Source organism: Akebia trifoliata, chromosome 7, assembly GCF_017979445.1.
Source record: "Akebia trifoliata isolate Shusen 1 chromosome 7, ASM1797944v1, whole genome shotgun sequence".
NCBI classification, from domain to species: domain Eukaryota; kingdom Viridiplantae; phylum Streptophyta; class Magnoliopsida; order Ranunculales; family Lardizabalaceae; genus Akebia; species Akebia trifoliata.
Window position 1 is genome coordinate 30,838,361 of NC_141381.1, and position 15,412 is coordinate 30,853,772.

The window sequence follows — 15,412 nt, forward strand, 5'->3', positions numbered from 1 at the left end:
GTGATGTCAGGCCACACATCATATATTTGACCCAACAATTATTTTATATCTTCTTCTACAAAAGGAATATTCTAGTGGAACGGCTGAGATGGAAACAGATTTTAAGACAAACAATCTCTAGGAAATGTTAATCAATTTCCAACGTTCATTAGACATAGTTGGACAGTTTCCAACGTTCTGTAGAAGTTAAAAAAAAAAAAAAAACTTTTAAGTAAGAAAATTCAACAATCTCTCGATATGACGACATCTATTTTAGATTGGGTTCACACCTATCCCTCCTGTATATTATAGTACCACTAACCTCTCTCAAACTTAAGTCTCAAGTCTCTCAACTAAAGAGAAAAAACAGAGCTAAAAAAGTAGAGCCATGGCAGAGAACGATGTGAAGATATTGGGAGGATGGGCGAGTCCATTCGTGATGAGGCCTCGTATCGCATTCAACATCAAATCGGTTGAATACGAGTTTCTTGAAGAGAAATTTGGAGCCAAAAGTGATCTTCTCCTCAAATCAAATCCAGTATACAAGAAGGTTCCAGTACTCATCCATGGAGACAAACCCATATGCGAGTCCCTCATAATAGTCCAATACATTGATGAGGTCTGGACCTCTGGACCATCAATCCTCCCTTTTGATCCCTATGACCGTGCCATTGCTCGATTTTGGGCTGCCTACATAGAAGACAAGGTTTGTATATATTTAACTAAAATTTGTGCCGGGTGACACAAAGGGGGACACAGTTGTGACACAATGACGTGGTGGCACGCACATAATCGTAGATGATTTTCTGCGAGATACAAGTAAAAAGCATCTACAGTTGTGTGCACGCCACCAAGTCATTTTTGTAACAACTGTGTCCCCATTTCTAGGGGCAAAGCCAAGATTTTCTTGTAGTGGGAGGCAGACTATGGTTAATTGTATAACTAGAGAACTTGAAGATGAGTGGTTTTAGGGCGAAATTCAGAGGTCTTTTGTTAGCAATTGAAGAAAAGGATATTTAAGTCATTTCCAATTAATATATGAGAAAGGCAATGACATAGGGGTGTCTCAAAGTTCTATGGAGGCAATTGCCCCTACCAACTTCGCCCTTGTGTGTTTTTGTTACTCCAAGATTAATGTATATTTAATGGAGAATGCTAACTACCAAAACATTAGGAGGATGTTAGCATTCTTGGAACATTTATTTCTCCTAATAATACTCTTATTCATTTTGTCTTTTACTAAATAATAGGGGTTTGTTGGTCTTTTACACAATAAATATTTATTTATATTAATTGTCAAATCATTTATTGCAAGTAAGACATTTAATTATAAAAATTAAATGTCCTTAACACTTATTATTTGAGATATAAGTATTTATTACGTAAATAAATATTTATTATGTAAAAATACTAATATACCTTTGTCTTTTTCATTAAAAGACAAAATAGATAGAGGTATTATTATTATTAAAAAAAGTGTTATAAAATGTTAATGTCTCCATGAAGTATTAAACGTTATCGTTTTCCATATTTAATTAACTTCAACAAAATATAAAGACCGTCCAATTACTTTCCTATTAATGCTTAAATAATTGGGTTTACAGATTTAGACATACCCGTTTACGTTTGGGTGAATTATTTGAGATACACCTTTATGTTTTCAAACTGATGACATACCCCTTGACTCCAATCTTCTTTGGAAGACACTATAACTGATCTTAATGCCTTTGCCTTTAATCTCTCATCTCATGCTAGTTGCCCAAACTCCTTTGAGGTTTGAAGGTTTAAGGAAATGGGATCCTAAGGTTCAAGAAAGCATAAAATAAAATTTTACCTTATATGGAATTTTGGGCAAAAAAATCAAGGGTTTTTTACAAAATGTTTTATGAAGATGAGAATATTTTGTTCATTGTGTTTTTTCCGTAGAGTAGACTAAGGTCAAGAAGTATGTCATCAATTTTGTGGGCATCTCAAATATTCGCCAAAACGTGGAAGTCGGAGAGGGAAAAATTTTTGCTCACAAAAATCCGAGATCCCCCAATCACATGACATACGTATATTGAATGGCATCCCTACTTTACAAAATTACCCTTGCATGGTGGAAAATAATTTAAATGAATTGTATAACTTAATAAGTTGATTTTTGTTGTTGGTAGTGGCTCACTCCTTTGTTAGAGATCGTTAGAGGAACAAAAGACGAGGCAGAAATGACCAAAGAAATGATTGCTGCGAATGAAGTGTTGGAAGAAGCCTTCAAGACTCTTAGCAAAGGTAAGAATTTCTTCGGTGGAGAACAAATTGGGTATGTTGACATCACACTTGGGTGCTACTTGGCATGGCTCAAGGTGTGCGAGAAGATAGTGGGCTTAAAGTTTCTTGATGAGGAGAAGATCCCTTGTCTTGTTGGCTGGGCCAAGCGTTTTTGTGCTGATGATGCTGTGAAAGAAGTGATGCCCGATACCGACAAGTTGTTGGAATTTGCTAAGTTTTCCTATCATATCAATGTAAAGTCATGAAATTTTATTATGTACATCGAGGAATTAAGTCAATTACATTGACCTATTTTCCTATTTAGTTTTTAAAAAATATTAAAAATAAAGTGTGTTATTGTCGATCTAAAATAATGATTTTCTAGAAGGAGAATTTGTTAAATGAAATGTATAATTTGAGGAATCTTACCATGATTATGAGCGAAAAATTAGAACATTTAGTTAAAGTAGATCAAATTTAAAATTTTATGTGAAACTCTTTTAGTCAAATGGACATTGTCATTAAGTTCAAAATCATCGAAAAACATAGTTTAGACTGTCAATATGTTTAAATCTGAATTTAATAGGATAAGTTATTAAAACATTAATTTTATAAAAAAAAGACTTAGGGCATAAAGGGTATTTTGGTCAATGGGAATTTCGAAAATCCAAGACGCACAATTTGAATTGGTCTAAAGTAACAATATAACAAAAAAGAAAAATATATATAAAATAATATATTATTTAATTATTATTTTTGTTATTAAAATAATAAAATAATTTTTTTTATATAATAATTGGGTTTAAGTGTAATTATTTACATAAGAGGGATTGATTTGAAATTATTAAAGAGTTAAAGGGGTGAGGTGTAATTAAGATAAATAAAATTATTATTATATTATATTTTATTATGTTATTGTATAATATAATATAATATTATAATATATTATAATTTATAAATGTGTTAACAGATTAGATACCTAGGTGTATTATTTTTATATATTATAATATAATATATTATATTATTATATATTATAATATAAGTTGATGTTCATTCGTACTGCTAAAGAGAAATAGAAACTGAGATGAGTGGATTTTGATAGTGAGTTCGTATGTGTTATCTTCGATCAAAATTTAAATATATTTCAGATGTGAATTAACATCCGATACTGAAGAACAAAATGCCATCGATGTTGAGATTTACTTAGTCATCAAAGTATTTTGTCGAATCACCGAATACATTAGCTAGAAAAATTAGTTTAATGTCATAGGGACGCATAAAATCCAGCTACGAAGGTAGGAAACTTATAATTTCAAATTCATAGTATAATTTTCAATGAAATATATTTTATTTCAATTTTGATAGTTATTTTTAAATTTGTTATGATTTAAAAAATCAAAATTTATATATCGAATTGTAAAATAATTTGTTTTATATATTTTCTCTGATATTTTAATATTGTGAAATAAAAAATAAATGAATTTGGGACAAATTGATTTTCATAGTAATTTTCGTAGAGTATTCAATTTTAAAACTGTTAAGACGTCCTATTTTGAAAGTGTATTTTTATTGAGTAATAATCTATTAAAAAATAAAATATTTAAGTTTAAATTTGAAATCAAGAATGAAAATTTTGATTATTTAAAATTAAGAATGGGATTCTAGACTGTATGTGATTGTGTTGAGAAATTTCAAGGTTTAGAGTATTTTTGAGCACTATGTAATAGAATATATGATGCAATTAAGATGGTAATCGTGGGACAGTATTCCTGTATGTTTACTACTTTATGATTTACTATCTTTCGATATATTTGCAAATTTATTTTAATTTATTTTAATTTATTTCAAATGAAATTTAAAAAATATAATTACTATTTTTGTCATCCATTATAAGGGTAATAAATGTCGATAAGATTAATCGGTAGCACCTTTCGAATGCAATCAATTAATTTAAATAATAGGGATTTGATATTCTCTTCAATAGTTTGAGATACCATTTGAGAATACTATTATACCTACTATTTGAGAAATTCTTATCTTATCTTTATGAAAAAATAATAAATTGTATTATAAAAATAGTTTGCAGATAACTAAATCGATTGAAGACACATGCATATCACAGAAGTACGATGAAAATGACTTTTGAAATGATCATTTACAATCTATAATAGTTAAACAATTTATCTTCGTTAGAGATCAATGACCAACCTAAGCCAGAAAATAGGGTCAACCAATTATGATAATTTGTCAGACTGGTCATAAAATTAAGAACTAACACTAAGTTCCACACTGGTTAAGTACTGGAGCATCGATATACAGATCACTATTTTTGTATCGATCGTATATATCGTCATTCTTATCAAATACACCACCAAGATTGATATTTTTATAATATGTTTATGTTTCTTTTATTTTATTATAAGATGAAAATATTTCATTATTTTTTTTTTTTAAATTAGTCTATTTCGAATGTTATTTGTTTTTATTTAATTATTTAAAATTAACATTATTTGTAATAGATAAGTTTGTTTATCCCTTCATATCAAGATTATTAATTTGAAATGTCAATTTACTTTAAGTAACTTCTTTATTACTCATCCTACTAACAAAATATTACAAGATGCCTATTTCTAATGGGGAATATCATATAAAGGGATCATAAAATCAAGATGATGAACATTATTTCTTTTATATATGAGTTGAGATTGGAGTTAAATGAAATTATTTTTTGTACTTTTGCACTTTTTTGTATAAATTAGCATTATGCATGTTATGTCTTTTTGTATATATATGTTCAGAGTGTAAGCGTTAGTTTTTATGACATGGACAACTGAAGATCTATATGAGATGTGTAGTTGATGTATGTAAACTTTTGGATTGTAATTATAGTTATATTTTTTTTGAAGTGATGTATATTCGTTATAAATATGATAGTTGGATTACAATGGATATATGAATTTTGATTATACAAGTATATTTTTACATGTGAAATTTTTTATAAGTCCAATTTTAAGGGAAACTCTAGCAAAATTATTTGGAAAAAATATATATCGTATTTAAGTTTTGAAAATCTTGATTTTGATTTTTTTTCCTTTTGCTCCAATGTTGAGATTTGGAAAAATTTAAATCCTAAATCGGGGGCGTGACAATAATCTATTGAGAGTATGTTATATGAGTTTGAAGCAATCATGTTGGTTCAGTATTGTTTTATATATAATAATAAGTTGTGATTATCTTTACCAGTTTGTTTTTTGTTAGATTTTGAGTATTAGATTGTTAGAATATTATTTAAGAATTAAGGGTACGTTTGATTGCACGAAAAATCAGGTGAAAATTGCAATTCCGTGGAATACTGCTATTTTCAAGTGTTTGGTGTGTCAAAAATTAGAAAATTGCAGGGAAAATGATTTGTCAACACATGTGATTTTCCTTCATTAGCTGCAAATCATTTTCTTACCCCTCCCCCTAGGAAAATGATTTGTCATCACCTGTAGCATTAAAATTTTAAAATAATGAATTATTTTAAATTGTTAAAAATTATGCTTTATTTATAAAATAAATATTTAAATTATTAAAAATTAATTATTTTTATCAAAAAAAAAAAAATTTAAGTTAACATAGTCAATTCTTTTTTTTTTTTGTTGTTGTAAATTTCTGATTAAATAATTAATTTTAAATTATTTCAATATATGTTTTGTAAATAAAAAAAATAGAGAGCTACTATTGGAACCCGAACTTTTATTGATTACACCCCAGATAAAAAAAAAAAAAAAAAGAAAATCATAAATAAAAATTGTGGTGCCATTAAAAACTTTCCTAGTTGTTTGCTAGATTATTATCTATTTTTCGGTTTAGGAATTTATATGAGTTTAATCATAATTGTAAACTGCTACTAAAATAATTTTTGCCAAACCTTTGTAATTTTTGAAGAGTGTGTTTTAATCTTCAATTGGGGATTGATAAATAATTTAAGAAATTGGAGTATAATAATTAAAATTTGGGGTGCACATAGTAGCTCTTGAATAATTTAAAAAATTCAGGTGTAATAATTTAATTTTTGCACAAAAGAATGATTTTATCGTAATTTTTTATATAGTATCACAAAAGCAAAATTAAAATAGTATATATATATATATTTATACAACTCTAACAACAAAAATAATTTTCCGTGAAATTTTTCATGTTGTGTTCAAACAGTAGAAATGGATTTGCTTAACAAATCATTTGCCTGTCAAATGATTTGCCAAGTAATATTTTCTCTGTAATCAAAGAACCAATGGGCAATGGCAATTGGGACAGGTTGTCTATTGGTGAAATTTTTATTATTTAGTAGCCTAAGAATTAATAATTTCAAGTAAAATTATCACAAAAGAATAAAATGGCATGATATTTACAATATTCTTGGGTTGGAATGGAAGAAAGATGGGACTAAATGTACTCAATTGCTGAAAAAATACAGCCAATTTCACTACAGATATCTGTGTTGGTTGATGTAGTCTAAGCATTTGTCACCTGAAAGTCTCAGGTGATGGTAGATGATCAAGCATTTATATTTCATGTGACTCATAATACCGCAACCCTCACATTTAGGTAAGGGTGTCAATCAATACCCAATTACCTGATTATCTGATGAAGTGTTTAGTTTTTATCTTTTCTCTAAGTGAGTATCCATTAATTTCCATGTATTGCACAGTTTCAACAACAAATAAATGATCTGTGCCATAATTTTTTATGATTTTATTCTCAAAATTTTGACTTGCTTGAAAAAGTTATTGTTGATCTTAACTTTCAATTCAGGAATTAGAAGTTAAATTATTACATTTATAAATAATTTTCTATTATATTAGATAATTATCTTCTTTTTTCTCATTCAAAAAATATTATCTATCTTAATTAATGGGTACTTGATGGTTATAGGGTATTTGTAGGGTTGATTCTGGTTCCAAGGATCTCATACCCGAAATCAAAACAATAAGAATCGAAACCAAATTTTATTTAGGTTTTGGTTCTAGATATATATGGAACCGACTAGTTGACACTCACACCCTTACATTTAGGTGGTCTTCCGCCATGACCTCTTCATCCATCCTAAAAACTAGTAGAGCCTCTTCTTCCATTGTTGGAAGGTCTTCTAGCACCATTTTTATTTTTTTAATTTTATTTTTATTTTATTTAATTGCAACAATGTTTTTTTTTTTTTTTTAATTTTATTTTTATTTTCATTTTAGAATTTATGAATTTCCTCCCGGTTTCTTCTTACATTGTCTAGTAGTGCAAAATTGTTAAATTAGGAGGATAGCTCGAATTTCATTGAAATTCAACTTCTTAAATTTTCACACTCAAGTTTTAAGCTAGAAAATAGTTCAAAATTTTTTGCTTTGCTCAAATCATCTTTGAAGAATAGCCAAATCTATTGTGGGAAAACAACAAAGAACTGATTGAGGATAAAAGATTCTCATGGATGACCATCACTATTTAGAATTCTAGCTAATATGGTAACTTGTAATAAGAAGTTTCCTATTGAACTTGACATGGATTACAATCTTGTCATCGTCATTATCATCATCATCATCATTGTCATTATTGGTGGCATTCTCGTAAGCTTATTCAAAAGGTTGAAGATGATTAATTTTGAGAAGAAAATCATGGGTTTCTAGGTTTTTTTAAATTTTTTTTTTTTTTTTTTAATAATATAGGACTGAGGTTATGGGGTATGTCACTAGGTTTGAAATAAAAGGAGGTATCTCAAATATCTATGCAAAAAATGCAAGGTAAAAACCTTCTTTTGTGGGGGTGGGGATCAAGATTATTTTTATTTTTATTTTTTTTTAGGGAGAAAAGATTAAAGATTGTTAAATAGAAGTTTTTAAGTTAGAAGGCTACCTATATTTTGCAGAAAAAGAATAAAGGCTTTTGGCAAAGAGTTGAAGGCGGCGTATTTTCATTATTTTTACTAGACTAGTCTCACTTACAAGATCACGATCATTATTTTTATTAAATACTTCAAATATGAGGAATGCTGGCCTCAACCCTCTTTGATAGGACTGTGGCCATAACGCTCTTCAATCGTGAGCACGACGTTGAACAGAGAGTCAAGTGGGATTTTGGTTTGACCCAACATTTTTGTGAATATTTGAGATATTCCCATATATTTTCAAATTGGTGGCATGCTCTTTAATTTCGATCTTCTCTTTTAGGCTAATGGAAATTGACGTATATAAAACTTCCCTTGTCTAAGCAAAATCTCTCTCTCTCTCTCATGTGTCCTCATGTTGGAGAGAGTTATGGCCAAGCTTCCACAAAGACTATATTTAGATTGAGAGAAGTGAAGAGAAGATAAATCAATTAAGAGAAGAGAGAAACTCAGCTTCTCTCCATCTTGTTTGGATTGATAAGAAAGAAATTGAGATAGATAAAAATTGAGTGTAAAAACTACTTATATTTTAGGAAAAAAGAATAAAGGTTTTTGTCAAAGAGTTGAAGGCGAGGTATTTTCATTATTTTTACCATACTTGACTCCCTCTAGCTCGATGAGTCTACATGTGAGGAAGAGTGTGATTTTATCTTGATCTTTCATTTTTATGATATTTGAGATACCTTGTGTTTTCAAACAAGATCAGTGGAAATCTCAACTTAGTCAATAAAACTCAGGTGAGTCAATTGGGATTTTATATATTTTAATTAAAATAATTCATATTTTAAAATTTAAATATTTATTATTTAAATAAAAATATGATTTTATTAAGTAAATATCTTCTTACTACATTATATTATAAAATATACATTCGCATAAATAAATAATTATAAATCAAGTTAGATAATTTATATCGTACCAGACCAGAGGTTAACCCCAACTCAAGGTTTGAAAATTGAAACAGGCCTTGAGGGCACACACTAAGATGCATTAAAAACACATTCAAATAGTATTTTATGATTTCAAATCCCGTTCCACAAAAATATTTCGGAATACTTATATCCAAGGTCTTTAAATGCATCTTAAGGTATGCCTTCGGGCAAACGTTAACAAAATCCATGTATTAAAGGTAAGTTTGAAATACTGAGACACCTAATCCTTGATATAATAAAAGGAAAAAATTATTTAAAAAATAATATATTAATTTTTTTATTATTAAAAATAATATTTTTTAGAAATCATCAATAAATTAATAAACTTATAGTCCAATCCTCAATTTTCAGCCGAAATTTAATCATGTACTCAAAATACCCTTCACTGAAACTAGACGGTTGAACCATCGCTTTCGTAAATAAATATATATTAAATTATAATATAAAGTATATATTATATTAAATTAAATATTATTATATATGATAATATAATAAATTATATTAAATACAATTTCTACATGTTAATATATATATAGAATAATGATCTTTTAACTAGAAAATCAACCTTCGTGTATATAAGTAAAAACAATGTTATAACAATCATTTTTCAAAATATGGGTTAGAAATTTTTTTTAAGCTGATTTTTTGTGTGAATGATTTCTATGATAAGAAGATCATCCTAAAAAGAATCAGCCTAATATGAAATTTCTAACCCCATCAAAAGTGATTTAGAATGTCGACCATCAATTTTTTACCAATAATTTGTAAATCACTTTTGATGGATTTAAAAGTTTCAGATTGGACTAATTTTTTGTGAGGATGATCTTCTTATCATAAATTAAAAAAATAAGTTCAATCCAAAACTTTTAACCCATATTTTTAAAAATGATTATTTTTACTTGTGTGACACCATCAACCCATATATATATAAAATAAATTATATTAAATATGATTTGTACATGACTATTATATTATTTTATAATTATTAAAAATAAGGAAAAATTAGCTTATTTTCTAATAGTATTATAAAATTAAAAAAAAACTAAAAATCATTTGTTATATTTTATAATTACATATTTATAATTTATAATTAATCCTTATAGATATGCAATCCTAAAAGTAGTGTTTTTAATAATTATAACTATTATTTAAAAAAAATTGTAATTAATACTTACAAATATTATTGAAAAACAAATAGTATTGATAGTTACATATATTATTTGTAATTATCATTATATTAATAATTATTATTCATAATTATTATATTAATAATATAATATTGAAAAAAAAATAGACACTTACATATATTATCAATATTATTTTTTATATTAATAATTATTAATTGTAATTATTATACCATTAAAATGTGAGTATTACCACCAATGTATGTTGATCTTCACAATAACCTCAATACCGGCATACAATCATTCTTCGACTAATCATCTAATAAATTGAAAAAAATATCCCTTAATTAAGAGAAATTAGAGAGTAAGAAAGGAAGAAGGATAATAAAAAAGAATTGAGTGTGAGATTGTGCAAAATGGGGATTGAATATGTTATTTATAATGGGATTTTTCATGATCATTGGGCGTGGAGTGGAAAATATGACTGTTGGAGCATAAGTTGGAGAATTTTTTTTTTTTTTTAATTTGACTGTTATAGCGAAAACAAGCGGTTGAACCGCCGATTTTCATGAGGGCATTTTTGTCAACTTGAAAACCGACGATCCAATTGTCGGTTTATTACTTATTTGCTATATTCAAAATAAAAATATTAACTTTTAAATAATTATAAATTAATGTATTATTGTTTAAATAAATTTTCCCTAACTAAAAGCCACTAGCCAACTATTCAAATTGAACAATTGAGATGTAACTAATATTTCTCTACCCATCTCTACAGTTTCTAGGAAGTGTAATGATCTTGTAACTCAACCACACAGTGTAACTCAAATACTCAACTGACATGTACGGTGCAAGAATTGTTGATTTTTTCCCTTGAGATACACAATTGCACGTTCCTGAAAAACATATGCAGTTGTGTATGCCGAGGAAAAAGTCTATGAATCTTGCACCTACCACGTTAGTAATATACTACAAAACTAATGATAAAATGACTCGAAAAAACATATGCGGTCTGTATTGGATTGATGTTTTATACACTTGCCACATCAACCGAATACAAGTTGAGTAAGATTTTTTGAGACAAATTATAACGACTCTAAACGCAAAATGACTAATGATAAAATGACTCTAAAAAACATATGCGGTCTCTACGTGGTTGATGTGGCAAGTGCACAAAATTATAGATCGATTTCCTTGTGTATCCCGAAGAAAAAGATACATGATTCTATGTACATGCCACATCAACAACGTATAGACCAAGTACATTTTTTCGAGTCGATTTATCACAACTCCTACAAAGATTATACTCAGCTAACATGATAAGGGCACAAAACCATAGATCTTTTCCTAGGGTATCTCGAAGAAAAAGATCTATGGTTATGTGCCCTTGCCACATCAGCCGCGCACAAATGAAGTGAAAATTTTCAAATCAGAAAATCAACTCATGTGATGTCAGGCCACACATCATATATCTCATCCACCAACTATTTTATATCTTCTTCATTAAAAGATAAAAAAATATGTAAGAAAATTCAACAATCTCTCGACATATATTTTATATTGTGTTCACACATATGGTTTTCTGTATATTAATAGTCCCTCTCTCAGCTTAATTCTCAAGTCTCAACTAAGGAAATTTACAGAAGAACAAAACAGAACTAAGAGAGTAGAGCCATGGCAGAGAGCAATGTGAAGATATTGGGATATTGGCAGAGTCCATTCGTGATAAGGCCTCATATCGCACTTAGCATCAAATCAGTTGATTACGAGTTTCTTGAAGAGAAATTTGGAGCCAAAAGCGATCTTCTCCTCAAATCAAATCCAGTATACAAGAAGGTTCCAGTACTCATCCATGGAGACAAACCCATATGCGAGTCCCTCATAATAGTCCAATACATCGATGAGGTCTGGACCTCTGGACCATCTATTCTCCCTTCTAATCCTTACGATCGTGCCATCGCTCGATTTTGGGCTGCCTACATAGACGACAAGGTTTGTATTTAATTAACTATTTGTTCATTTTAATAAAATATGAAGATAGGGCTTAAAAGGGGTCGGATACGATCCGGATATGAATATGTTTATATCCATATCCCAATTTTTTTGTTCTGATTCATATCCGGATCCGACTCAGATCTTAATAATTAAAATCATATCCAAATCATTTTACTTTCATCAAATCCATATTCGGATCTGATCAAATTATTTGACTCGAGTGGGTCGAGTCAGATAATGTCAAACCATTCAAGGTCATTTCAAATAAAATTGTAAATATATATTTGAACTTCGAAATATATTCTTAGGACAAATAATTTTATATTTTATATTTTATATTTTTTTACATTCACTTATCTTTATACAAGTCATTAATTATCATTAGTAAATTATCTAATATTAATCAGGTTTACGCCAACTTGACTTGGGTTGGGTTTGGGTTGAGTATTTTATGTCCAAGGCTGTGTTGGGCGTGGGCATGGGTTGGTGTTTGTCAAGTTTAAGTTGGGTATGAGTTGATCCCTGACCTGGCCCTTCGCCCCTGCCCACCAAAGTTGCAGTCCTTGTTTCTACAGGTTTTGAAGCCAAGTTGTGAGGTGAACCCTTCAAATGCCTTAGCAACTTAGATAAGTTGGCATCTTCGTACGTCCAAACTTCTATATTTATAATGAGGTTTGAAGGTTGAATGGGATGGATCTCAAGGTTGAAGAACAATTTATATATATATAAACGTTAAGAATTTAAAGATAAGTTGTTTTAAGTAGAAAAATCAAGCGTTTTTTACTATATTCTAAAGATAAGGGTATATTAATCATTTTATATAAAGTCCTATGGAGAAGAGAAGTAGACTGAGGTCAAAGGGTATGTGACCAATTTTAAAACAGTGTATATCTCAAAGAATAATGCTGAAGTGACCTCAAGATTGTATCTCACATCGCACATTGTGACGTGAAGGCGTATAGGAACCATAGATGCTTTTCTTCCAGAAACACAACTCTCAAATATTCACCAAAACATGAAGTGAAAAAGCCTCTATGATTCCTATCCACTCTCACGTCGGGATGTGCAATATGAGGTACAATTTTGAGGTCACTCTAGCATGACTCAATCTCAAATATTCACCAAAACTTGGAGTGGGTATGTATGTCTAAAACGTACACCTCAAATAGTTCAAACGAATTGTGTAATTTCACGAGTTTGTTTTTGTTGTTGGTACTTGGTATAGTGGTTCCCTCATTTGAAAGTGGTTATTAGAGGGCAAGGAGACAAGGCAGAAGCGATCAAACAAACGATTGATGGGACTGAATTGTTGGAAGAGGCCTTCAAGACTCTTAGCAAAGGTAAGGATTTCTTCGGTGGAGAGCAAATTGGGTACATTGACATCGCACTTGGTTGTTTTTTGGGGTGGCTCAAGGTGTGTGAGAAGCGTGAGGGCTTGAAGTTTCTTGATGAGGAGAAAACCCCATGTCTTGTGGGGTGGGCCAAGCGATTTTGTGCTGATGATGCTGTGAAGGAGGTGATGCCCGAGACAGAGAAGTTGTTGGAATTTGCTAAGGTGATTCAAACCATCTACACAGCTCCTCCACCTAGTAACTGAAGTAGTATATTATATGAATATGAAGGATCGGGAAGGAATCATGTTGGTTTAATGGTGATCATTATCAATGATCTTGTTATTTCATAATAAATGTTGATTAGCTTTACCAATTCATGTTTGGTTGAGATTTAGATTTTGGATTGTTAGAAGAGACATTTCCCAAAACATGCATAACTTTTGGCCTAATTCCCAAAACACGAATGACGAAATCACTAGTATTTTATCTTTGCATGTAAAAATTAAACTATGTGGTAGTGATTATAAAGTGACAATCTCGTTAAAAATAATTTTCACAAAATGTGGAGTATGATTTTAAATTAAAATGAACAATGTACCCGAATAGTGGAATAGGAATTTCACCATATTCAACAAAGGAAATGGTAATCCTTCTTAGAATAATTATAGGAAAAATGGGTTACAAAAGATCTACTCTAATTCTGTACTTGGCAAGTAGCCCGATATGTTCTAATCGTCAATTAATCGAGCCCCAATATACCTATCAATCAAGTAGTGATCCGATAAGGTGTCCCATTCCTATAAATATGAACAGTTTCTACTTGGCACATTATGATTGGAGAGTAGAACACATCGGGCTCTCTCCTCAGGCTTGGTTAGGAGCCATGTGTTCTATAATCTCCAACTAGAACTTGCCACATAGACACTGTATTTATGTGATGTCATTCCATACATCATAAATCGGACCCTCCAACTATTTTTTATCTTCCTCGGAAATCACCAACTCCCAAGGCAAGTGTATCCCTAGGGAAAAGTGTATTAATACCCAAGTTGTTGAAACTGATCTTTAGGAAATCAATCTTTTTCCTCAAATCCTAACCGTTGTGTTGATGGAGGGCCTCAACATGGACGTTAGAAAAGTCTCTTTTAGATTGCGTTCACAAGTCACAACTATCCTTTTATATATCAGAGCCGTGATAAACCTACGCATTGACACATATGCAGTTTGTACGCGACTGACTGACGTGGTAAAGACAAATAATCATACATCTTTTCTTCAGAATACACAAGGAAAAAATCTATAGTTCTATGTTCTTGTCACGTTAGTCGTGTACGTGTTAGTGTGTCGTTTTATCGTTAGTCTATAGATTAAGACTAATGATAATCTGACTTGAAATTTTTCATTAGGTCTATATACGATCAACAAGGCAAATGCACAAAATTATAGATCTTTTTCTTCTTTGTTTGTCCCGAAGAAAAAGATCTATGATTATGTGCACTTGCCACATCGACCAAGTACAATCAAGTGGAATTCTCACAACTCTACGAGAATTTTACGTTATTTAGATACTTATAAATCCCAATTCTTGGATTTCATGTTTACACAATTAAGATAATGTATTTTATCAAGAGTCATTGGAACCGACCCTTCTAATAATTGAACTAAGAACAATTCCAACGCAATACCCATCCCTCCACCCAGCTGTTGTTCGCTTAGTGGAGTCAAAATAGTATCTTCACCTCAAGACCCATCCCTCATTATTTTTTGGGTCTTAACATTTTCTATACCAAAAAGAGGTACTCTCATAGGGAAAAGATTCAGACAGTTATGTTGAAAATAAGTCAATTTAAAAAAAAAAAAATTAAATTATATCTGAATTGAAAT

General features: G+C 29.8%; 2 protein-coding genes across 2 annotated transcripts; both read left to right on the forward strand.

Moving 5' to 3' along the window:
* Positions 1 to 293: 293 nt before the first annotated feature.
* Positions 294 to 2,605, forward strand: LOC147398993 (glutathione S-transferase U17-like). The gene is made up of 2 exons (XM_086449023.1): positions 294 to 685; positions 2,136 to 2,605. The coding sequence occupies exons 1-2, from the start codon at positions 368 to 370 to the stop codon at positions 2,493 to 2,495; spliced, it is 678 nt and encodes a 225-aa protein (XP_086305149.1). The 5' UTR covers positions 294 to 367; the 3' UTR covers positions 2,496 to 2,605.
* Positions 2,606 to 11,758: 9,153 nt separating this feature from the next.
* Positions 11,759 to 13,901, forward strand: LOC147398994 (glutathione S-transferase U17-like). Its single transcript, XM_086448367.1, has 2 exons — positions 11,759 to 12,191; positions 13,420 to 13,901. Exons 1-2 carry the CDS (start codon positions 11,874 to 11,876, stop codon positions 13,789 to 13,791), a joined length of 690 nt encoding a protein of 229 aa, XP_086304493.1. The 5' UTR covers positions 11,759 to 11,873; the 3' UTR covers positions 13,792 to 13,901.
* The last annotated feature ends 1,511 nt before the right edge of the window (positions 13,902 to 15,412 follow it).